This window comes from Clupea harengus, chromosome 22 (assembly GCF_900700415.2).
Source record: "Clupea harengus chromosome 22, Ch_v2.0.2, whole genome shotgun sequence".
In the NCBI taxonomy this organism is placed as follows: Eukaryota; Metazoa; Chordata; class Actinopteri; order Clupeiformes; family Clupeidae; genus Clupea; species Clupea harengus.
In genome coordinates this window covers 21320205-21344285 of record NC_045173.1, presented here as the reverse complement: position 1 = coordinate 21344285, position 24081 = coordinate 21320205, and the positions used below count along the sequence as shown (strand labels likewise).

Below are 24081 nucleotides of genomic sequence, written 5' to 3'. Positions count from 1 at the left end.
GCCAAGTGGTTCATGTTTACAGTTTCAAGCAGTCAACATAAATCCTCCTACACCAACAGGGTTGTGCCAAGTGTGGGATATACGTACTGCCGTTAGAAGTGAGGAGGTGGAACGTGTTTATAAATTCATTATTCATGCAGATGTTAACAATATCTATAGCAATATACGATCTTAACTCTATCATCAGAGGCCTTAACTCGGGTGACTGGACATATAAAACCATACACCGATATACTGTAATACTTGCTTACCATTCTGATTCATCGCGGTCACCAGTTAATGCTAACTCATGATGGTGCTTCTCATAGCAACAATGGTCACCTGTCACACTCTTTGATCACAGATGTACAATATTCTGTGAAACTCATACCAAAAGAATAGGGTAGGATATCACAGTGTATACCGTATACTGTTAATATATTATTGACTGTAGCTTTTCTTTTAGGAAATATATTCTCTCCTCTAATGGACTCGACACATTGCCTTTATAATGAGCCAAGTTGCATATGATATGATTTAGGCATACTTTGGGACTGCCATCTAACCTGACTCCCTCATTGGGATGACTTAGCAATAGTTAGTTATATATGAAAATACACTAAATCTACTCTTCCATATAGAGCTGACAAAAACGTAATGATATCTTCAGATCCACTCTGGTTCATTTTGGGTATGAAAATACATTGTATCGAACCAAACTTACATTCATCCCTCATAAATCACCCATCATATGCTGAAGATTTAGACAATAACAGGCTCTGATACTCCAATAGAGTGTATAAACATGAGAATGACCTCAAGCCATAGCGAGAGGCGCCTCTTTCCAACCCACTGGTCTTGACCACTCCTGTTACGGGAAAACAACCCGTCCATTAGACCATATGACCCCTCCACCCCCCCCTCTTTTGATCTCTGCTTTTCTGACAAGAGGCCTTAGTTTCCTGGGGTAAGAGGGAAAGAGAGTGCTGATCTGAAAGCACAGCTGACAACACATGATGTTTTTAACCCCAGAAGGCTAATATATGTAAAATATCCTATTCTTAGAGGCAAAAAGCTTGTCCTACAACAGAGACCACGACCCTGGACAACCCTGTTCTCGTGAGGGTTTTCACTAAGGAACAATCTGTTTGTCATTGTTGTGGCCGTGTTCTCTCTCCTCACCTACCCATCCCCCCGTTTCAATTCCATCTTGTTATTTCTGCATTTTTGTCTGAGTTCTGCTGTGCTCGCTGCCAGACAATGCACTCCCTAGCTAATCCTGCCACGGCTTCAAAATCAATATCATCTCAAGTAACACAAACCTGATAGGGCTGCAGAGATTGTGAGGCATAAAATGGGGGGGGGGGGTTGTCCTTGCTTTAGCTTGGGTCTCCTTGTTTAACAGGTGAGTGAGTGACTTCTAATCCCTTTGGCAGTGACTCTGGCATATGGCAGTTATCAAATCCAGGTGGATCTCAGCGGCACAGAGGCAATCCAGACAATGTGGGAGGTGTGTGCTAAGTCACTTATCATCTGCTTTGAGCCACATGATAGTGCTGGATAGTGAATCTGACTGTATTCAATCCATTAGGACTACAGATGCTGAAGACATGACCTGGCCCCTAACCAACATTACTGTCAAACATAGCAGTTGATCAATAGACAGATCTGACAGATTCGTCCACATTTGTCATGCTCAACCTATAAATAAACCTCCTGTCTCTCTGGAGATGGCCCAGGTGGTGTCAATCCCAGACTCCTCTGGGGCAAGAGGCAGGGCTGTGCCAGTGTACCCAGGCTCTTGGTGCTCCTGCCAGCGCCAACTGGCACGCTGCTCTACATTTACATAACAATGACATCATCGCTTGCCTACCATAGTGTGCTTTGTGCTCAAATTGGCCTCTCTGGCAAAGTAACAAGGAGACGGGCAAAGAGATGGGTCAGAAAATCTGATTTCTAGCCTATAGGTAGAGGGAATTGCATTAGGCAAATGGGATAGATGGCTGTTGGTTGACTGGCTTATTGTTCAGTTTTCCATGCGATGTTCCCATATTTTAATTCATTACGTGTCCTACAAGAGTGTCATCTGACATCTTCAAGACACATTGACCTATATTTTTTATGTTGACAAGACCTAGTCAACTCATACACGTTCCTCAACAATACCCGTCTGCTTGCCAGTTAACCTTTAAACTTTCCTTGACATGCCATGTTGCAATATTGTAAAGTTTCCTGTAGTTTCCGAGATAAGTAATGAGCTAGTCACATGGAACTCTCACCAGGTACCTTGCACTGAAATCTAAAGTGTGTCCACTCCGTTTACCTGAGTCAGTCTGTGATTATCACAGATCTTGGTGGCCTACAATCAGTGGAGCAAACATGAGTAAGACATGATTCAGCAGAAGCTCTCTGCTGGCTCACTCTTTGTGTATTCTCAGGTGTGAATATGGAAAACCAGAGTGCTTGTCCATGCCTTAAACTCCTTTTAGTTTTGACAATTTCATGGAGTCATGTTAGTATTCAGTTTATTTGTTTAGAGATGAGAAGCAGCTTATAAACCCAATGTAGTGCATCTCTCACAACAGGACAGACATCCACCCAGAAGTAAGTGTGCTATACACGTTAAATATTAGTGACCTACTTTGCTGGACTGCTTCATATATATAAATGATGGTGAAAGGTGCTGTAGTTGAGTGCTAAGCCTGTAACATCCAATAGCCACAAGCTTGCCATTATCTTTAAGATAATGGTGGGTGTTGTTCGGTGAACAGCTATGGGGTGCAATAGAGCTACTACATTGAAGTGCTTCAGTATTAACTGAGATTGCTACACTTGAACAGTGTTCCATCCACACCAGTCACAGCATTTTGCTTTCATGTAGTGACCCTCTCTGGATTTGTGCACCTGGCAATATGATATGTACCTGACACACCATCATACTTGCCGTGTCAGACAGCTGACTCAGCAGTCAGTGTGCTACCCTTGCTATTCGGGATGACAGTGCTTGCATCACCTCTAATGCCATTAAGTAACCCATGCGAGACGCCGGCACACTTACCTGCAAGTCCTCCGCCTCCATCACCGTGACCCTTTCTTTTCTGAAGAACGAAATACGGATTCGCCCTCTCGGTCATCCATAACGCGCTGGCCAACAAGACCTCTTCGGGGTTGACCCACATCTCCACGTTAATTTCGTTCAGAGCACATCAAATCTTGTAGATTTAATTGATTCCGCAGACTAGATGCTTGCTCTTCAGCTGTGTGGCAAGGGTTCTCTGGCGATGTCGGGTAGGCAACTCGTTTTTCGCAATTATATTTTAATTCCAGAAAAGACGTTGACTTGCTATAACGCTAGAAATAATGTCCACGAGAAAAACTCAAAGATGGCACAGCTTTTAAGCTACCGCACAAACGAATGAGCATTCCCTGTCCTGCAAGCATGCGCGTTCATGTTGCAAGAAACACCATAATATTCCCTCTTTACCAACAACTGATCAAAATTACGACTACTAAAAACTGTAACGGTTGAAAATGGCACTTTGTTACATTCACTGCCGATATCTGACAGCTTAAACCATCGGATTTGTCATTCCGTTTGGTTGGATGGAGCTGTTGGGTTCTCGTTCAGCCTTTGTTGTCCACACCGTCTTCAGATTGTCGCTGTCAGGTGCAATTTGACGCCGAAGCGACCTCACAGAGGTACCTGGCGAATCGATTGATTGGACGAGCGCCAAATCACCAATACAAACGCACGTGTAGGCCATCCATTGTTCTATGACACTTCGTCTCCGTATGCTGCGATCCTGCTCGAATAAACAATATAATTTCCCTCAGCGAACCCACTAGCGCCACTGCCGCACAAACTCGCAGTATCAACAACGCGCGTCATGGGCTGGCCACACCGTTACGTCATCAATGTGGGAGGTGGATACAGGCTAGCCTACCTCTTCAATGAGGTGACAAGTCCTTTTGAATAAAAACGATAAGATCACTCTTACAACCGGAGAAAGGTCTCTTCCTTAGTTTAATTACACAGTGTTACTATTTAGCGGCAAGTGGTCGATAGTTCATGAAACACAGGCAATGAAAATGATGGACTAGGAAGTACAAATGATTCATGATACTATTACAGTAACTTACTTCTCTTTTAAACTACATAAGACCTTTTATTTGTCACAAGGGGGTGCTTAGTGCTTTTTTTGGGACGGGCTACTGTCAGAACAGAGATTCCCTTTTTGGTATGGATATCTGTGTGACCTTAAGCAGGGGAATGTTTGCAATTCATGCTCTGACATATAAGATTATTAATTTAGAACTCTTAGCACAGAGGGGGACGTTTTTAATGTACAATTATCCAAAAGAATACCCCCCACCCCCGTTTCATTAGCTGCATAGAACAACAGGTGTTTGTCTGTGTGGTTAACCACAGCAATCTTTATGTTTATCACCGCTGCTCTGTGTAGGTGGGCAGCAGTGGGTTGTGGTCACCAGGCCTGCTTCCCCCTGCACAGGTCACACTGGTACAAAAAGACAAAGAAAAGCAGAGACAGAGAGCAGTGACATCTGAAGGGATGAAGCTGTTTCACCAAGCCTAGGCTTTTAGAGCCAACCCAGTGCCAAATACCCTGGTGTTTTTTTTTTTACCAGGACAGCAACCACCATTCACTGCAGACCTCTCTTATGTATGTGTGTCATGTTGTTCAAAAGGAAGGTTTGTGTGTGTGTGTGTGTGTGTGTGTGTGTGAGTGAACACGTCCCCTGCCTGACAATAGTGGGTGGTAGTTCAAAGTGTGCTTGTGTTTTAGGTGTAGAGAATGGCTTCTCACCTGCTATCACAGCTGCACCACAAACCCCACTGTAAGAAACACCTTGCGTCCTCTTTTCATCACTCAAAGCTATGCAAACACATCACACATTCACAGCACCTTCTCAGAAAAACGGTGTCGACAAAACCGAGCAAAAAGCTCCAACACAGTAGGAGCTTACACAACATGTGTGTAGCCAATGATATTGCATTTCGCCTCACCATATAGTGTCCACTGCTTTGGCTAAAAAGATTTTTTGAAGCAAGACCCCCTGCCGATGGAACAAATCCCAATTTAGCTGGAAACTTCACACCCCAGCTTTTCCTCTATTTATCTAGACAGATTTTTGTGGTGTAGAACAGACAACTGGAGGTAGGCAGCGTCCTGTATGGGCAGCAAGAGCTCTGTAAAATGGGAGTTCCTGTAAAAGGGCTGTGGGCTTCAAATGGAGAATGCTTTGTTCCACAATTTCATGAAACAAAAAAATATAAAACTTCCCTGCCCGTAACGATGGCCTCATTTAAATTAAGGAACCAGAATTATTTTTGTTGTGACTCACTCAGCCTCTGGAAATGTAGAGTTAGGGGAATGTGGGAGAGTATAATGTTAAATGGAATCTATGAAGTCTAAGAAATTACCCAAAATCAAAATGCCCACCAACACATACAAAGCTTTTTTAGGGGTCCATGCTCTAAGTCACGATGGATCAGAGGTTGTCTCTTGGGGTTTTGATAGTTAATGGGACAGTACCTCGCTGTGTCTCTAGCCCTAATGAAAATCACTGTATGAGTATAAAGAACTTAGTGTTCATACCAGATGTGTGGAAAGGGCATTATGCACATCACACAGTTTAAATATGAGTTGAGAAGATAGCACTATGTGTTAGTCAGGTCAGTCTGTAAAAGTTATGTTTACACAGTTCTTTATTCCTTAGTGAAACAAGGCAGTTTTGTTTGTATGTTTTCCATTTTTAACTCATAGGGAATTTATGTGATGTAACCTTAAATGGGAGGATTGTAAGTTCTTAAAAAATACCCCTAGGGCATTTTACCATGTAAGAGGATAGTTCCTCTTGTGTTTAGTAGGAAAGTCATAAAGGGATAGGGACATCACCAAACCACAGAGGCCTGTTTCAGCATGAAACTCCCCTCCCTGGATCCTGAAATGGCTACAGTGTGTGATCAGAGGCCAAACTATCATGGGAGGCAATGTGGTTCAAGGTGTTTTCAGCAGTTCTGCATTTTCCTTGAGGCTTCTTATAGGTGAGGCTGGAAAAAAATAAACAATTTCCCGGCCCAAAGAGAAAGTAAGAGTGTTTTTTTTTTCATGGTACTCTAATTGGTTTACCAAGCCTATGAAACCACTCTTATCAGCTGTGATAGTAGGAACTGCAGTGTCACATGGATTCCCCGCCCATGGGTGATGTCTGTGGGTTGATTACCCAACCCCAACGCTCTCTTAGTGTTTTCCTGAGGCTATATTTAGCAACTGCACCCTGCCAACGCTCTGGTTGCAGGCTGCTTGCAGGTCCCCAAAGCACACCACACGGGGATGGAAACCACATACACACAAACACAAACAGTGTGAGTGGGACCACAGTACATCTCTTTTTCTATATCTACGGTGCCTGTGATCCTGACCTTTGTCGTTACTGAGTCACCTCACCACTTTCATGTGCTGCACTTAGGCTCTCTTCCCCTTGTTGATTAGTTGAGTTGCTGGCTCGTTTTGAAGTGAGTCATATGTCACAAACAAAAACAATGGCCCACACAGAAAGACAGAAAGAGCATGGGAGAGAGAGTGTGTGAGAGAAAGAGAGACCAAGATGGAGTGAGAGCAGTGTGAGATGTTCATACACTCGGTCATCATTTTTCCGTATTTTCCATATTTAGACACCTTTGGTATGGAACTCCTGATGAGATACCATACCATGGTCTGCCAGAGCACCAGAGTGGTAGTCAATAAGTAGGAGACTTCCAAAGGAGGTCAACCTGACCTATAAAACTTGTCTGTTTTGTGGAATAGCTTTGAGGTTGGCCGATCAACACACATTGAATGACAAAGCTATTCATTACAGTAAGATTGATGTAGACCACACACACATTTACATAGACCAATAACGGGACCAATACCATATATGCAGCCAACAAGGTAGAGAACATGATTTTGATTTTGAACTTTGAAAAAAAAATCAACCTTGAGCTTGAGTACCCATCCGAAAAAATGTTGGGACATTGTGCTGACCCAAACATTACACAAATATACTAATGGTACATCAGACAAATTTCACTCAGACAAACCTGCAAAGTGCTCTGACGCCATCATGTGGTTCTATAAATAATAACATGGTGAAGTATTTAATCTTGATGTACCAATCCTGACAAATCTATTTCTAAACGGATTCAAGAAACCATCAGACAAATCACATGTATATCTGTATTTTAAAATGATCTCATAGTTTTGTCATTTCAAATTTTTAGATCTAATTATTTTGTAACACCTCTATGTGATATTACGCCTGATGTCTCTCTTCACGCCAGTAGAGGGCCTCGCTCAGGCTTTACCTTTAAGTCTCGCTGAGCAGTATCAGAGTGGCCCATACGCGGAGAATTAAGAAATGCAGCGAGAAACATCTAAAGGCTTTCAGTAGGTTAGCACTGCCACTCTCACACAGAGAGCTCACTGACTGACAGAGTGAGTGAGAGAGAGAGAGAGAGAGAGAGAGAAAGAGAGAAAGAGAGAGAGAAAGAGAAATAATTCACTGCACAAGATTGCCCACTGAGCCCAGGGGCTGTGGTGATGGAGTGTGTTTCTTGTGTGTGTGTGCGTGCGTGCGTGCGTGCGTGCGTGCGCGTGCGTGCGCGTGCGTATGTGTGTGCGTGTCTGCAAGCGAGTGTTAGCAGGTACACAAAACAGACAGCTGCTGTTAAGTAAATCAAAGTCTGCGTGTCAGGAGGAGGTGGTGCGTGGTGGCCCTGGAGGCGCGGACTCGAGGCAGAGAGACAACGCCTGCACACCCAGTACAAGCTGCAGCTTGGTAACACACATGCGCAAGCACACACACACACACATGCACGCGCACACACACAATGGAAACGCATATACACACAAAATCACAGCACAAGCTGATCATCACACACACATACAGCAGAACCTTCTGCTGAGTACCTTGGACATACAGCATAGTTCACAGCTGCATAACAGATACCATAGCATCTGGACACACACATTCCTGGACATCTGCAGTGGATATTCAATAACACATGTGTGTGTGTGTGTGTGTGTGTGTTATATACGCTGAATGCATATTTGTGTGTATATGAGCAGAGAAGCAATAGGCTGAGCTGACCGAACAGCACACAGAGACAAATGCAGCAGATTGAGGACCTGCAGACTGAACTACGCACACAGACGGAAATGGTGGCGCTACAGCAGGTAAACACACACTCACACGCTCAGAAAGTGCATTCGAACACCTTCTTTATCTATTCACTAGGTCCTCCTCCTGACCATAATAAAGAAACAATATTTAGTATTACTGAAACTGATTTACTAAAGATACCAGCTATGTTAAAATAATGTACCACTATGACACCCCTTTTTCTCTTTTCCACTAATTTCTCTCTCTTTTTCATTCTCCTTCTCCCTCTATCAGGACCTGAGGCAGCAGAACCAGCAGCAGTCATACGAGAGACAGCTGGAAGAGAGCCGGGAGAACGCAGAGCTGGAGGAGTGTCTGATGGAGGAGAGGAAGAGGAAGAGACGAGATGCCTCCAGCCATGAGGAACACCCGTACTCAAAGTGAGAGAGAGGTCATCATGTCAGAGGGGAGAGGGCATCTAAGCAGGGATAGCTGGGGGGAGTAGGAGAGATGAGGGGAGGAGAGACTGGGGCATAGAGAGAGAAGGGAGAGGGTGAAGACAAACAGTGGACTCGTTTAAACTAGGGCTGGAACAGAACAATTCATGCAGAAAGAGAAGATTGAGACTCAGAGAGACAGAGAGAGGGAGAGAGAGAAAGAGAAAGAGAGAGAGGGGTAAGAGGGAATAGGAGAGGAAGGGCTCCATTTCACTCGCGGATGAATAATCCTTTTTTTCATTATTTTCATCCCAGCATTGAATGTAATTTCGCTAGAAGAAAGAGGCTCTTATCTGTCTGTTATATTCCATCTGTAATGCTAATTGAAGGGCCTATCACAATTAAGCCCTTTCGGACTGCCTCTTTGAAAAAATAGGAAAAAAAAAACATCCACAAAACTAAAGCAGTGTCTCATCGTGTTTGTGTCCTTGGGCAGCTCATGAGAAGAGCAGAAGAGAAGCAGAGAGGGGAAGGAGGAGAGAGAGAAGAGCAGGAGGCAGGATGTGGACAACATGAGGAGAGATTACAGGACGGAGATCCAGACCCTAATCTCTGCTCAGACACGCCTACAAGCTGTATCGTTGCCCTGGAAACAGAGTACTATGCTTTTAATTATGAATAGACCCGCCACACACACATACACACACAGACCCACATACACCATAACAAAAATCCAGTGCACTCCACCTTTTTGGATATAAGTGAGAATTATGTGATTTGACTGTACATGTGTGTGTGTGTGTGTGTGTGTGTGTGTAAAGGCTAAGAGAGCGCAAGGACAGGAGCAGGAGGCGAGAGTCACGCCTGGAGGATCTACATACCATCTTTAAACTTCAGGACAAACTCACAGAGAGAGACCAGCTCATCAAGAGACTGGTGGTAAGACCTGCACCCACGCTGAACTTCTAGCATGCATGCATGATGGCACATGTATGAACATGGCAATATAAGGCTGTCTTGCATGTGACACAGGAATGGAATCGTACTGAGGTTTGGGTTGTGATTTCTTTTGGTAGGAATAGCGTCATTAGCTATCCCAGCTTCCTCCAGCAGGTGACGGAACTCTGAAACACTGTGACAGCAAGACCCACTATGGCAGACTGACACCCACATTAAAGGGGCATTATCTTTCTCTCTCTCTCGCACACATTCAATTATGCAATACACACAACATGCACATCCACTTAAAGAAACATCTGCTGTTCCTCTACACACAATTCCCAAATGTGCTAAATATAATTGAAACATTTATAATACATTTATGTCATGGTAGATGTAGACAAAGGTCTTGAGTGCATTTAATGACCATGATGTGACAAGTCCTCTTTTTCCTATATTTAATATGAATATATAGAGGCTCTAAACAGGTGTTTGCAAAACCATTGTTTAACAGGCAGAAACAATAGTGCTAGCGCTCACCCTCAGAGACAAGAGTGGTTCACTCAATATTTCTCTTTGAGGACCCCTGGCCCAAAGCTGCCCCCACTCATACCTGATTATAACTGTATTCAACGCTCAGTGTGTCATGGAAAACCTTAAAACAAACTTCAGTTACCTCAAAGCAGATCAAAGACTGTACACACACAGAGTTTGTTTTATCGCATTGTGTATGTATGTGTTTGTGTGAGAGCGAGAGAGAGCGACAGAGAGAGTGACTGGCCGAACCATGTGCTTATTCAATGCTGATGTATTGTGTATAAATGTTACAAATACAAAAAACTTTATTTTTAATTCATTTATACTCACAATTTCCTCCATCATTGTTGGCTCACACCAATATGGATTATTTTTTTTATTTTTTTTAAGTGTCAGTATACAGTCCGTCTGTACATCTTCAGTAACACCTGGCAAACCCACTGATGTTCATATACTGCCAGTAAAATGCATCCTGCCAACAGCAGTGCAGCATGCAGAAACTGAGTATGTCGAACACAGACTGTGTCCTTTCTGAAATGGTTCAGGCGCCCGGCAGCTCCGTGTGCCCTCAGTGGAACAGGCTGCTGTGCTGAAGCACGTCCGTGGCCGACTGGAAGGCCAGCAGGTCCCCGTGGAAAGCACACAGGCTGCTCTTGAGCGCCCTCGCCTGGGCTCCCTGAGCGCTGCTCTTATACTTCATCCCCAGCAGCTTGTCAGTCAGGTAGTGCAACCACAGCACATTAGTGTGGGGGTGGTACTCACTCCATTCATTACTGCAAGAGAGAGAGAGAGAGAAGACAGCGAGGGAGTGAGTGAAAGAGTGAGTGAGATTAGCACAGAGAGATGATAGGGGGGTGCGGGGAAGGAAAAAGAGGAAGCGATTAATGATAGTATTAAAGTATTACAACAGCACACATGGATGCACACACACTCACAGGGGAATTGCCTTATACAACCCCAAATCAGAAAAAGTTGTGACGGTATGTTAAATTAAAGTGATTTGTAAATTCTCTTTGACCTGTATTACATTGAAAACAATACAACAGCACATTGTTTGGTGTTTTACCTCATGGATTTGATTGTTTTTTCAAAATCAACACTTAGATGGCATTCAATTTAAATTCTTGCAACATATTTAAAAAAAAAAGTTGGGACAGTAAAGCATTTACCATCTACCATCCAGTCCTTTTCACAACACTAAAGATTTGTAGGGACTGAAAACACCAAGTGTAACCCATTCTTCCGGCAAACAAGTCTTAAGGTGGCAACGGTACAGGCTCTTCGTTGTTGCATTTTGCGTTTCAAAATTTGCCAAGGGCACTGACACAACCCCATACCATGACAGACCCTGGCTTTTTGGACTTGTTGCTGGTAAGAGTTTGAATGGTCCTTTTCTTCTTTGGTTCGGAGAACACGGTGTCCAAAATGTACCAAAATACATGTTTTCACTGTGTGATGGTCCATCCCAGATGCCTCCGAGCCTAGAAAAGTCAACGCCGCTTCTGGACACGGTTAACATAAGGCTTCTTTTTGGCACAGTAAAGTTTGAACTGGCATTTGTGGATGTAACTACGTATTGTAGCGCTTGACAAAGGTTTGCCAAAGTAATCCTGAGCCCATGTGGTTATATCGCTTGTAGATAAATGACGGTTCTTGATGCAGTGCCATCTGAGGGATCGGAGATCACGGTTATTCAGCTTAGGCACTGAATTCCTCCAGATTCCTTGAATCTTGTAATTATGTTATGCACCATGGAGGGTGAAATATCCAAATCCCTTCCTATCTTTCTTTGAGAAACATTATTTTTTTAAACATTTCAATAATTTGCTCACGCATTTGTTGGCAAACTGGCGATTCTCTGCCCATCTTTGCTCCTTAAGGACTAGGCCTTTCCTGGATGCTGCTTTTGTACCAAATCATGATGATTACAATGACCTGTTGACATCCCTAGTTTCAACTCACATCATTAATTATTCTACCTCATTACTACCCCTAAATTGCCCCCGTCCCAACTTTTTTTGGAATGTGTTGCAGGCCTGAATGGCAGGAATGGATGTATATTTACAAATCAAATTGATCAGACAAAACATGAAATATCTTGTGGTCATACTGTCTGCAATAAAATACAAGTCAAGGTAATATCATAATTCACTGCTTTCTTAGTATTTGCATTTTCCGTACCGCCCCAAATTTTTTCTGATTTGCGGTTGTAGCTTTTGACAGCAGGCCCAGAGTAGGCAGGAGACAAACAGCGAGACTGGGAACAATGCGGTGGGACGGAAACCTGACAAGCGGGAGTGGGATGGACATGAGTGAGGTGTGCTTACCTGTTCTCCTCCCGCATTTTGCGGTAGATGTCGAACTGGTAGTCGCCCTGGCCCATGAACAGCTCTTCATCAGCAGAGATGTCACAGGACACTGTTAAACCATCTGTCAGTAGGGGAGGCAGAGAGAGAGAGAAAGAGAGAGAGAGAGGGAGAGGGAGAGGGAGAGGGAGAGGGAGAGGGAGAGGGAGAGGGAGAGGGAGAGGGAGAGGGAGAGAGGGAGAGGGAGAGGGAGAGGGAGAGGGAGAGAGAGAGGGAGAGAGAGATGTGTAGGCATGACCCATTTATTTCAGCTTATCTTGCAAACTGTATACAACCTAAAAGAGATTTAGAGCTTCCCTCAGGCCCAGACGTCTGTTTTTAAACAGCCTGGGCAAATTAAGACACACAATAATCACAGCCCAACACAAACAGCCAGCTGAGGCAGGCGAGTGGCCTACCTATCTCCATACGAGACAGAGAGTAGTCAATGATGTTGACCTGCACCCCTCGGGTCACTATGGAGTGAGTTTGGCCGTTCAGAAGGTAGCTACATTCCTTCTGCTTCGTGGTCTTCACCAAGATATTCCCCCAGTGCAGGTCCCTATGGAAGACCAGAAGGGGAAGTGAGGGGTACAGATGACATAGGTTAGGTTGGTTGGTCCATATTTCAGAGCAATGTGTGAGTTCACTAGGAAATACTGTATGGGTGCATGCCTGTGGTATGTCATGTGTGTGTGTGTAGACGGACATGTTTTGCGTGATGTGTATGCTTTCTGACCTGTGCTCAAAACACAAGGCCCGCTCAGCCACGGCCAACGCAGCGGTCACTTGCTGTAGGATGCTCTTCGCCTGAGCCAGAGAGGACAGCTACACACACACACACACACACACACACACACACACACACAAACACCGTCACAACAAATCCTGATGTCGAGGCCGCCGACGGCACATAGATTTAGAGACAAATGAGTGACAGACATGTCAGCAGCAGACACACTGGCTGCCCACGTCCATCACACTGGGGACCCTTTATTCGACTCTCTCTCACACACACACACACACACACACGCACACACACACACACACACGCACACACACACACGTGGGTGGTCAGCTACCAACAAAACAAGGGAAAGGTTAGTTGAGCCAGCACGAGTGTCCGCCCTCAGCTGCAGTAGACCGTCATGAGCAAAGACAGCTCAAAAGCCATGATTCCACTTGAGCTGTTTGTCCAGCCAAGAGAACACAGCCCACCTTAGGGGGACAATACAATGGGATCATTCCAACAATGTATGGTAGCTACGTGAACGTGTTCCGCTCTACCTTGCCGTTCATGTTCTCCAGATCGCTCCCGCCAAACTCAAACTCCAGCACCAGGAAGAACTGCTCCTCGCCGAAGAAATCTGAACGGGAACAACACCTGTGTTATGACCGCTGGTACCAGACACTCATTCAGACTGACACACTGGCATAAACAGCAAGAAGATCAAAATGACAGACACACACAACCACTGAAAAGCAGGTCACAAATGTTTCTATGGGAACAGAGCAAACACGTCAGTAAAAAATGTAGACCCAGGGTGTGTTTCCCAGAAGCACTGGTTGCCCATAACAACAAAGAGAAAGAGGGTTAAAAATGGCAGTCTCTTTATGATCATAGGACTTCATCAGCCCTGGGCCTGTTCGTCGTCATCAGTTAGTAGATGGTCTGTTCCCCAGGGCAAACCCTGGGCTAAACGCTGGGCATCAGGCCCTGGAGGTGCTTACCTGGCCGGTCGTTCTCTGAGCCCCGCTGCTTGTCAAACTTGTCCCAGGCATTCAGCAACTGCAAAGGGTAAGTGCCCTGCACACAGTGCAGGCTGCAGGGGAGAGAAAGAGGCACACACACACACACACATTAAAACACAGCACAACACAAGACACTGCTAAAAACCTCACACACTGTTATGCACATGCACCAATGTGAGTGAGCTCAGTGTGTTGACCGTGAAAGAGGGGGGTAGACCACTGTAAGTATGCTTATGGGAGAATAGTACAGAGAAGAGCAAGCGCCTCACTGGTGATCCCCCACTCACTTGTTCAGGCTGATGAATCCGTTTGTTCTGTTGTTTTCCTTCTGATCCAAGCTACTCAGCTCCCTGGAGAGAGAGACACAGACAGACACACAGACACACAGACACACAGACAGACAGACAGACACACAGACACACAGACACACACACACACACACAGACACACACACACACACACACACACACACACACACACACACACGCCCAGTTCAACAAAGTGCTCAAGCCAACACCAAAAAAGGCAGCATTGTCTATGAAATGAAAGTCGATGCTGGAGAAATAACGTAGCCGAGTTAAAACGCACTTGGAGATGATCATTTCATGAAGGATTTCTCCAAAGGTCTTCTGGTCCTCTTCATTGACTTTCTGTTTGCCTTCCACAGGAATAATCTACAGACAGCGCAAGGAGACAGAGCAATCAATACCAAGGCATCATCAGTAAGGAAGACATATGAGCAGAATGCACAGAGAGAGAGAGAGAGAGAGAGAGAGGGAAGAGCGGCGCAGAGTAGAGCAGCACAAGCAAAGGCCCAGGCCCAGGTGAACTTGCCTTGAGCGCCACCGGCTGGCCGTCTGGGTTGGTAGTGGAGAACACCTCGCCGAAGGTGCCTTCTCCGATCTTGCGGCACAGCTTCATGCGGGGGGGCGGGATGCACTCGTCGAACGTCAGCGGGCCTTCCTGCTGGCACTCCTGGTACACCTTCTCAGCGTCGCTGATGTCCTCCACCGAGAGCTGGAGGCAGGAATGAGGGGTCAGGTCACACACGCTCAGGTGTTGAGGCAGCATGTCTGGATTGGTATTTCCATGTTTGGATTTTAACTAGGCTGAGTAGGTGAGTGAATAGGTGAAGGAGTGAGTGAGTGAGTGAGTGAGTGAGTGAGTGGAGTGAGTGAGTGAGTGAGTGAGGTGAGTGAGTGAGTGAGTGAGTGAGTGAGTGAGTGAGTGAGTGAGTGAGTGAGTGAGTGAGTGAGTGAGTGAGTGAGTGAGTGAGTGAGTGAGTGAGTGAGTGAGTGACTGACTCACCAGAGAGGAGCTGGGTGATCTCTGGACTACGCGAGACAAAGTAGTGCAGGACGGTGAGGCAAAAATATCCTGACTGGCATTCAACCGCTGCAGCGCTGGAGACTGAATGCCGGTCAGGGCAAGACGCCGGGGAGTAATGAATGCTACAGGCGCACACACACACACACACACACACACACACAGTTTTAGTTTGAACCTGAGAAATATCATGAGCAGTACGAATATTTCACAAGGTTCAAATAGGAACTGAACAGTTACCCATCTACCACCATCTAAGGTGAATTATCATCAACCAACATAGCACAGTGAACATAGCGCACTTCATATCTGGACGCAACACACATCCAAAGAGATATGACTAAATGGCAAGTGTGTGTCTGGATGTAGTTGCGTACCGGTTTTCTTCTTGTGGACAGAGAGGGCCGCTTTGAGCCGGCTCCACATGTGTGTGCTGAGGGAGGCGTCTGGGGATAAGCCGGCCAGGATGGAGGAGATGTTCAGCTGCTCCGCACGCACTGGCGTGATAGGCAGCGCCAGCCAGCTGGACATGGGCTCCTAAACACACATACACACACACACACACACACACACACACACACACACACACACACACACACACACACACACACACAGAGAGAGAGAGAGTTATAATGTCTGTGTTACATCCTTGCAAAAAAAGGGTACAAGGAAGAGATGGCTTGCATATGCTCGCATACACACACAAACATTCTTAAACAAGCACACAAGGTCACATGAGTTTGCAAGCGCGCACACACACACACACACTCTCCTAGTACTTCCAATGTGTTCTCAACTTTCTATTTCAAAAACACACAGAAACTCTAACTGCCTGAAAAGACTTGACCACAAAGTCACACACACACGGCCAATCCATTACTTCCGAGCAAAAATAACTAACTTTACTATCCTTACCAGGAGCTTAAACACCAGGAGACATCCTAGACTAAAGAAGACTTTTCTGCATCAGGAAACCCTTGAACAGTGACCTCACCTTGCCGTGTTTGGCCACAGCTGCCCTGCCTAAGTCCAGTGAGTCGTGGGCGTGTCGGGAACGGGCAGAGGTCTGACTTCCCTGGTTCCGCTCCCACTGGGCCACGTCCCTCTTGGACCAGCGGTTGGCGCTGAGGCCGCTGACGCAGGCCTTCCTTCCCGTTCCCGCGCGCCCCGCCAGCTGCTTGCACTGGCCCGCCAGCAGGGTCCGCTCCGGAGAAGAGGCCTCGTCGGCGCTGACCTTTGGGAAGGTGACCGACAGCCTCCTCTTGGGACAGCGCTTGGGCGGAGCGTGGGCCTTGCTGTGGGGCTCGACGTCTGAGCTGCTGGAGGACGGCGTGGCGTTAGGCGGGACAGCGCCGGAGCTGTCAGAGCCGGAGCCCTCGGGGGCTGGAACCAAGGAAGCGATGCCGTGGTGTCGGAGCAGGAAGGGAGAGAGGCGCACTGAGTCGAGCAGGACGACGGGCTGGCTGGAGACGCAGCGGGCCTTCAGCCGCTGCACCAGCACCTCTATCGCTGCAGCTTCATGTCCTTCCCCACTGGATCTTTCCTCTTCTTCCACGTCTCCCACGTCTCCCACTTCTCGTCCTGCTGCTGCTCCTTCTTTTTCTTCTCCGTGCTCCACCATCATCTCTGCCTTGTCGGGGGAGGGGATGGCAGCTGGAGTCGGTGGGACTTCAGAGCAGAGGCTCGACAGTTCTGAGGAGGACAGCACAATGACAGGGCCCGGCCTGCCCCCAGCCCTGCCCCCGGCGCAGCGGTCGTCTGCGGGCGAGCGGTCCAGGCAGGAGGAAAATGTCTCCCCCATGCTGTGGATCATGCTGCTGGTGTCCAGCGTGGGGGAGAGGTATGCTCGCGGCAGCATCACCATGGGGCTGACCGTCCGACACCGCTCCTTCAGCATCTCCACCAGGGAGCTGAGGCGCGTCTCGGCGGTCACGAAGCCGCTGGCCTCCTGGGAGACGCTCTCCCCACCTTGCACGCCGTCCTCGCCATCCACCTGTGAAAAGAGCTCCAGGCTGAGCTGGTGCTCCTCTGGCGTGAGCTCTTCAGTCTGGCCTATCCCTTCTGCTCTGCTGGAGGGCTCCTCCTCCTCCTTCTCCAGCTGACTGGGCTGCTTCTGAGGGCTAGATGGTTCGGCCAGGCTGCTCACCACCACCACCTCCTCCTCCTCCTCCTCCACCACCTGACTGTGCCGCTCCGCTGGAGCCAGGTGTATGTCTGTCCTGGAGTGAGCGGCCGTGTGCTTCTGCTCAGTGATGTTGCTGCCGCCGCCGTCGGCGCCTCCTGTGGTCTCCAGGCTGACCCCCGGGCGTGGCTGCAAGGCCATAGTCTCTCTGAGGCGCCTGTGCGGCAGGGCTCTGACGTGCACCGGTGGCCCCCGCTGCTGCGGCTGAGGGAGCTCGACATCGGTGGCACTGTCCTCGGGGTTGAAGTGGATGCCGCTGACGGAGGGGTCCTGCCGCCGGGAGGGCGGGCGCCTGGACAGGACGGAGGGCGTACTGGAGAAAAGCGGGGCGTGGCTGGACAGAGACGGGTCGTCGCTGCTCGCGTTCAGAGACGCCGACTCCTCCCTCAGCAGGGCCCGGGCACGGCCGCCCCGGAGCGGCACACGGGGCAGGCGCTTCCTGTGGGTGACTGCACGAGGGAGCGCAGGGGCGGCACCCACAAAGTCATCAGAGGAGTTCAGGGTCAAACTGGAACGGAGCACCTGGAGCTAAATCAGGGGGACAGGCATGAACATGCATCAGACAGATTACCAGAAAAACTCAACTATTCAATTAATTTTCTTCACAAACACTTTTATGTAAATGTCATAATAATTTGAACATTATATGGACATTACATTTGTCCCTGGTGACTCTAAAACCCAAAAGGAAGGGACATTCCTCACTAATGTTAACTTAAGAATTTTCTTAGCACTGAGTCTTGCACACAGTCCCAGAAAGCTTAAGAGGATAATTCAACCAAAAAGACATTTCCCTGTTCACCCACTCCTCTTCAGATTAGTAGTCACCCAGAAAGAGATTAGCTTGTCTGTAGAGTACAGCACAAAATGGGGTTCTAAATTCTTATCCTGGAGCATGCCTGATCCTGTTCTGCATAAGTGAATGAACTTTTGCAAGTAAAGAGCATTACAAATCAACTGACTTTAAAGACATATGCTAGGAGCTGGAATAGATGGAAGACCTGAGAGATTTAAGGGTGCAGCAACAGGATGGTGAACTCAAAAATGAGTACAATGACAATGGCCAGAAACATCAGTCAGATGAAGCAACATCCATACCGGTGGCTTTGAACTTGGTCCCTTCAGCTTAACTGACCGAACTCTTCTCCGAGAAGTTACAAATTTGCCTCTCGTGCCAGGATAAGCAGAGTTCTCTAACCTGCCAGTAAAAAAAAGTCAAACCACCACATTTTGTTAGATGTTTCCACTTTCTAACTTGTAGGACAGGAAACAAGAAGACAAATACATACAAGTAAATTATGATAAGATCAACATTATTATGAATTTATTCAAAAAGATTGCAATGATGAAATTCTGAATTAAATAAAAATAGAAAAGAAATCCTTACTCTGATCTCTGTTGCCTTGGAAGCACTGAGGTGACCATGGGATTCTTCATCAGAGAGTCTTCCTCACTCTCACTGGTGCTGAGGAGACGTGTTGCCTTCTTCTGCCTCCTTGTGACCGCCATGGGCAGCTCATTCTCACTCATGCTGCTGAGCCGTTTTCTCTCCGCCCCTTTCCTCATGGGCACCCGGGGCGGGTTTCTTAGCCTGACAATGGTGTACATTATACATGAAGTTACCAATAGATGTGATCTTTTTGGCAAGAAACAATGGACAGATTTAGCTGCTGAAGCGAATAACACCAATCAGTCAAGTGCTTTCTTTGACTAGGAGTGCATGCATCACCTCGTCACTGTAGTTTTGGGTACAGCATCGGTAGGGAATACGTTCTCTTCATCACTGTCACTCTCTTTCAAATTTGACATCGCCTTCTTCTTAGCCGCCCTGGTTGTTTTGGCAGATCCTTTATTTTTCCTAGTGATGAGTTGAGCCATCAAACACAAGACAATCCACTTTAAATTGAACAGACTAAATGTAAAAAAATATATATTGATTAATGCTGCTGTGTTGAGCAATTGTGTGTAGCTATGAGCACCAGGAACACTAACGTTGCATACCTTTTCTTCAGCTTCACAGAGCTGTCGTTCGCCTCGGCTATGGACGGGTCGGACACATCGGTGCTAGAGAAGGCATTTTTTCTGTAGTCGGGGGAAAGCCAGGTGTCTACCTTTCGAACTGCTTTAGTTCTTCCATAGGTCCTCATGAACAATGGACGGACGTTACGTCCAAAAGTGTCACTACTCATGATTAATCGGGTCGCTGGGCATCAAGGAGAAAAAACACATTGTGTGAGAGATGATTGATCAAATCAATTAAGTTAAAATTGTCGTCAAAGTGGTTTTTAGTTGGCCTCGGCTTGCTAGCTAGCCCGTTAATATTGTTCACGGTTAGTCACTTGCTAAGCTAACGTTAGGCTAACTAAAGGTAGTTAACAGTACATTCTGCTAGCCGATTATCAGTGCTGTTAGCGTTAATCGTACTTTTATTATTGTGGGTGCACATATAATCTAGGCTTAGCTATATTGAATAGTCACCCATGTTTTAATGTTGTTGTCATTCACACCAACGAAATCTAGCCGTGTCCCATGCTATGCTATGATTTCGCCTTGATGAAAACCTTGTAGCTTGATGGTCAACTAACGTTATCGTTTGTGGCTAGTTTAGGCAAGCGAACAGGGCTGTACAGCGTTAAAGCTACTCACCTGCATGTATACGACGCTTTCTTGACTTATTTGTGTATTTGGTTGTATTTCAGTTACGTTAACTCCAAATATGTTCATACATTTACTATGGCACTAACAACAATTAAGTTAGTCATAACCCGCTCCCTGGTTTGAAATGTTGACGCTACCTGATTGGCTGTTGTCGGTAAAGGATGGGTGGTAAATCAGGAAGTAAAGAAGTAATTCTGTTCTCTGATTGGTTAAGACCTGTGACCTGACCAGAACGGAAAACACTATAATTTTGCTTGGCTAATATCAGGACCTTCATTTCTTCGTTGATTGTCTGACTTTTAAACGATCATTGTTGTTTATTCTGTGAAGTTATACGGCTTAATACTCAACTGACTTGTAAACCGACGATCTGTGGTAATTCTGGTCTCTGATTGTTTAAAACCGCGACAGGAGCGGACAGGTGACACCTTTTTTAACATTAGCTAACATTATCACACGGGAAACATCTTTTTTTTTCTTTAAGAAAATATGAATTACTGTATCTTCAAATCATTACCAGTAAATTCTAAATCAGTGTATCTTTACAGTATCCTCAAATCATTAACTAATACATTCAAGTTCAACATATTATGTATCGCCTACCCACAAGTTTTAACTCATTGACTAGTGAGAATCACTCATCACTTTAAAACATAGTATACTCCTGTTGGCTTTTCCACTACCACTTTGTTTCCGGTCCTGCTGATGATTTTGTGTGGTGTTGCGTTGAATGTGGTGGAGAACTGTCTTGTCTCAAGAGTAGGCTACAGTGTCACCGACACTGACTTCGGACTCCTGCGCTCCTCTGCGTGTGTCTGTCTGCATACAGCTAGGGTCACGGTCACTGATCTGTGTACACTTCAATCAGTTCAGGTATAGCTTTCCTCTCATCTTTCGGTTGAAAAGCAATTCAGTCGGGCTTTTACCTGTTGTTGGATGGACGATGCTTCTGTAGATTGTCACATACTTTCTCAGTTCTTTTTTCCAATCCAGTGAATATTATATTATGAATACAAATATAATACATTTAATTTTATCAGTTGAAAAGATTCTCTTCATCTCTGAACATTACATGTGCCCATACTATTTCAGTGAAAGGATAACCTATTTTGGCAATCAAAACAAACTAGTAAAATACAGAACGAAATGTATATATCATGTTGGTAAACATTTAGGTAAAACGGACTCAGGCAGGTGTTTTAAAAAATATATATAATGCATGCTCCCTCTGGTTATAATTGTTAAGAATCCCTTTTCCCTGAAAGATTTTGTTGGCAAAAAATTCCTCCATGTGGTGAAGAACCTAATGAAAATATTTGGCTTTTTGAAGAATGTATAAATTCATTGTGGAATGCTGTATCAAGCCACTATAGCATACATATTCAACTGGCGGCCCCGCGGGCCAGATGCGGCCCGTTAAAACATTTCTGTGACCCGCCAGCTTGGCTTTCTTGTTGCCATGTGGACACTATGATAAATAAGGCGATTGGCTGCTACGATTACTACCGCGTAGCGCTTCAGAATATTTCATTATCAGTGTAGAATCGTTGGTGTCAAACTGGACAACACCCTGGTATTGGCGCGTTTTAGAGCGTGAAAATGTCTCTGTCAAAGACGAAAAAACTGTCAGGATTCTTGGACTGCAATACCCCTTTTGACCATGTGGGGCCCCCAGTGTCCCTGTTTGCCTGTCACGTGTTTGACTCTTGTCTTTATTGTGTCTGTTGCATCCTTAAACAGACATTGATCCATCTTTCTTTTGGCAACTTTATTATCTCAGTCGGTCGTTGGAGTTTCACAAAACATTTAATACAAAAACTGGCTCGAGCGCTTTCTGATGACATCATCACCTCTGAACCCCGACCTCTAGACACCCACATCAATCAGAACCGTACCCAGGATATTAACAAAAACAAAACACAATAGAAACACAATATCTTTCCTTAAATATATTCCAGTTTATTTCAATGTAAATTATAATTATGCAAACGAACAAATATATCTAGGTCGCAACATGTCATTGTGTTTAACTGAGTCTTGTTTGCTTGCCTTTATAAGCCGCCTGATCTTTTGTGTTTTTTCTGTCTTGATTTTCTGCCCTGTGATCACGTTGTGTGAGTTTAGCTTGTGAGTCTTTCTCCTGAGAATTTTGTTACCTGCTTTTGAGTCTTTTTTTCCAAGAACCTTTGTTAACCTGTTACTGGATACTTTTTGTTGGAACTGTTAAACTGCCTAGACTGAGTTTTACTGTCTAGGTTATCTATGATTTGATTGTGATATGTTAGGAGGATTTTATGTATTCAAACCAATGCTTCTATGTCAGTATGCAGTATGAACCTCAGTGTGTGTGAACTCAGGTGGTATATCCAGACAGAACTCGGTTGCACAGTAATGTGTCCATATGAGGGCAGCGGACAGAAAAGCATAAACTAGGTCCAACACAAGTGGGTCAGATGCGCCTTGGCTGTGACTGGGGAGACATCCGACATCTGGGTTGAGATCATGACCAGAGCATTCATGCGACCATCAGTGCATCACGGTTCACTTGACCGCAACTTTATCTGATCTTTATCGGCTTCATACTCTGTAATAAACCTGAACAGTTACTTTTTAATTCTTGGTATTTTGAGATTTTCATTCTGATCTGAGAGTAAATCTAAACTCTGTGGGTGGGTGTGTGTGTGTGGGTGTAAGACTGAGTGTGAGTGCCTGTAACTGCTGAGTCATGCTGTCGCTAAGGAGATACACCCACTACACCATATTCTCTGTAGGCCATGGAAGCGTGAAAGTAAACAACCTGCAGTTACACCACATACAGCTGCGACTAACAGGAAACCCATCACTGTTGGCCTGGTAGTTGCTGATCAGAAACCATGGCAGCGACCTCTGCAAACAAGCCCATTTTATGTCAGTCGGATGCTCTGTGAGCTGTGCAACTGTGGGGATAGGCACAGAACTCAACAGAGCCTACTCGACCCCAAGGACTTGGACGCACTGGCTTTATCTCTTTATATGATTTATGTGGCCATCTTTGGCAGGGGGCTGATAGGGAAATACATTTTCCCGGGAAATTATGAGTTCCAGCGACTCACAGCACACAATGTCACAACACAACACTCGCTGTCAAACGAGCTTGAGGTAGGTTAAAGGTAGGGTAGGCTATTTAAAAAATATACAGATTTGTAAATAATGTTATGTTTGCTTTTCCTTTGTATTGTTTTCTGCAAATTTGGACATGTGGCATCATATATGACAACATCGGGCAAGCTAGTGACTTTTAGTGACGTTTCATTGAGCCAATAGCGTCTTCTGGTGAGAATTAGTTGGCAACACTGCCAGAGAACGTTCAGCATTGGGGAGAGGAGCGCAGCAAATCGTGTCATCTCTAAGCGTATCCAATTACCTTGTCTCATTCTCACACCTACAAAAACACCCAAATAAGCCACCAATTTTGTAGAACGACCTGCCAATACAGACTAACATAAGATAAATAGCCTCAAATGACACTTGCTCGACTTCGATCACACGCATGTGTGCGCAGGAGGTAGGTAGGTAGACAGACAGGTGGGCCAACCAATCATTTAATTCATCTATTGGACAGGTGTTTTTTTTTTTTTTTTACAGCTATGCCACTGCCACAGAGGATGGATTTGATTTGTTGTTGTTGTTGTCAACAGCATTTGTTTTATGTATTGGTATGTAAAGAGGATCTCAAGAAATGTAACAAAAATACTTCTGAAATAAATCGCCTCTACAGCAT

The 24081-nt window shown here is 45.6% G+C and overlaps 2 protein-coding genes across 3 annotated transcripts in view; both read right to left on the bottom strand.

The window, feature by feature from the left end:
- The window catches only part of tbc1d9 (TBC1 domain family, member 9 (with GRAM domain)), a 31856-nt gene extending 27990 nt beyond the window's left edge, over nt 1–3866 (bottom strand). The window contains exon 1 of the mRNA XM_031559613.1: nt 3038–3866. Coding sequence (XP_031415473.1) covers nt 3038–3158 — 121 coding nt within the window. The 5' untranslated portion in view covers nt 3159–3866. The remainder of the gene's footprint in view (nt 1–3037) is intronic.
- Nucleotides 3867–10419: 6553 nt separating this feature from the next.
- haspin (histone H3 associated protein kinase) lies at nt 10420–20450 on the bottom strand. 2 transcript variants are annotated; one of them, XM_031560365.1, is made up of 18 exons: nt 20310–20450; nt 19665–19866; nt 19393–19521; nt 19051–19254; nt 18762–18861; nt 17679–18191; nt 16476–17648; nt 15859–16018; nt 15464–15606; nt 14990–15172; nt 14744–14829; nt 14443–14505; nt 14135–14226; nt 13691–13770; nt 13143–13231; nt 12823–12965; nt 12386–12488; nt 10420–10831 (listed from the first exon to the last, which is right to left on the bottom strand). In XM_031560365.1, exons 2-18 carry the CDS (start codon nt 19850–19852, stop codon nt 10627–10629), a joined length of 3654 nt encoding a protein of 1217 aa, XP_031416225.1. In that variant the 5' UTR covers nt 19853–19866; nt 20310–20450; the 3' UTR covers nt 10420–10626. The 2 variants fall into 2 exon arrangements, with proteins under 2 accessions (XP_031416225.1, XP_012674310.2); XM_012818856.3 differs by having other exon boundaries at nt 16476–18191.
- Between the last annotated feature and the right edge of the window lie 3631 nt (nt 20451–24081).

Coding starts and splice junctions, on each gene's coding strand:
- haspin (XM_012818856.3), bottom strand. CDS start 19,852: ATGAGTAGTGACACTTTTGGACGTAACGTCCGTCCATTGTTCATGAGG. Junction 18,192..18,761: donor GACCAAGTTCAAAGCCACCG/GTATGGATGTTG, acceptor CCCCTGATTTAG/CTCCAGGTGCTCCGTTCCAG. Junction 15,607..15,858: donor TGTCCACAAGAAGAAAACCG/GTACGCAACTAC, acceptor GTGCGCCTGTAG/CATTCATTACTCCCCGGCGT.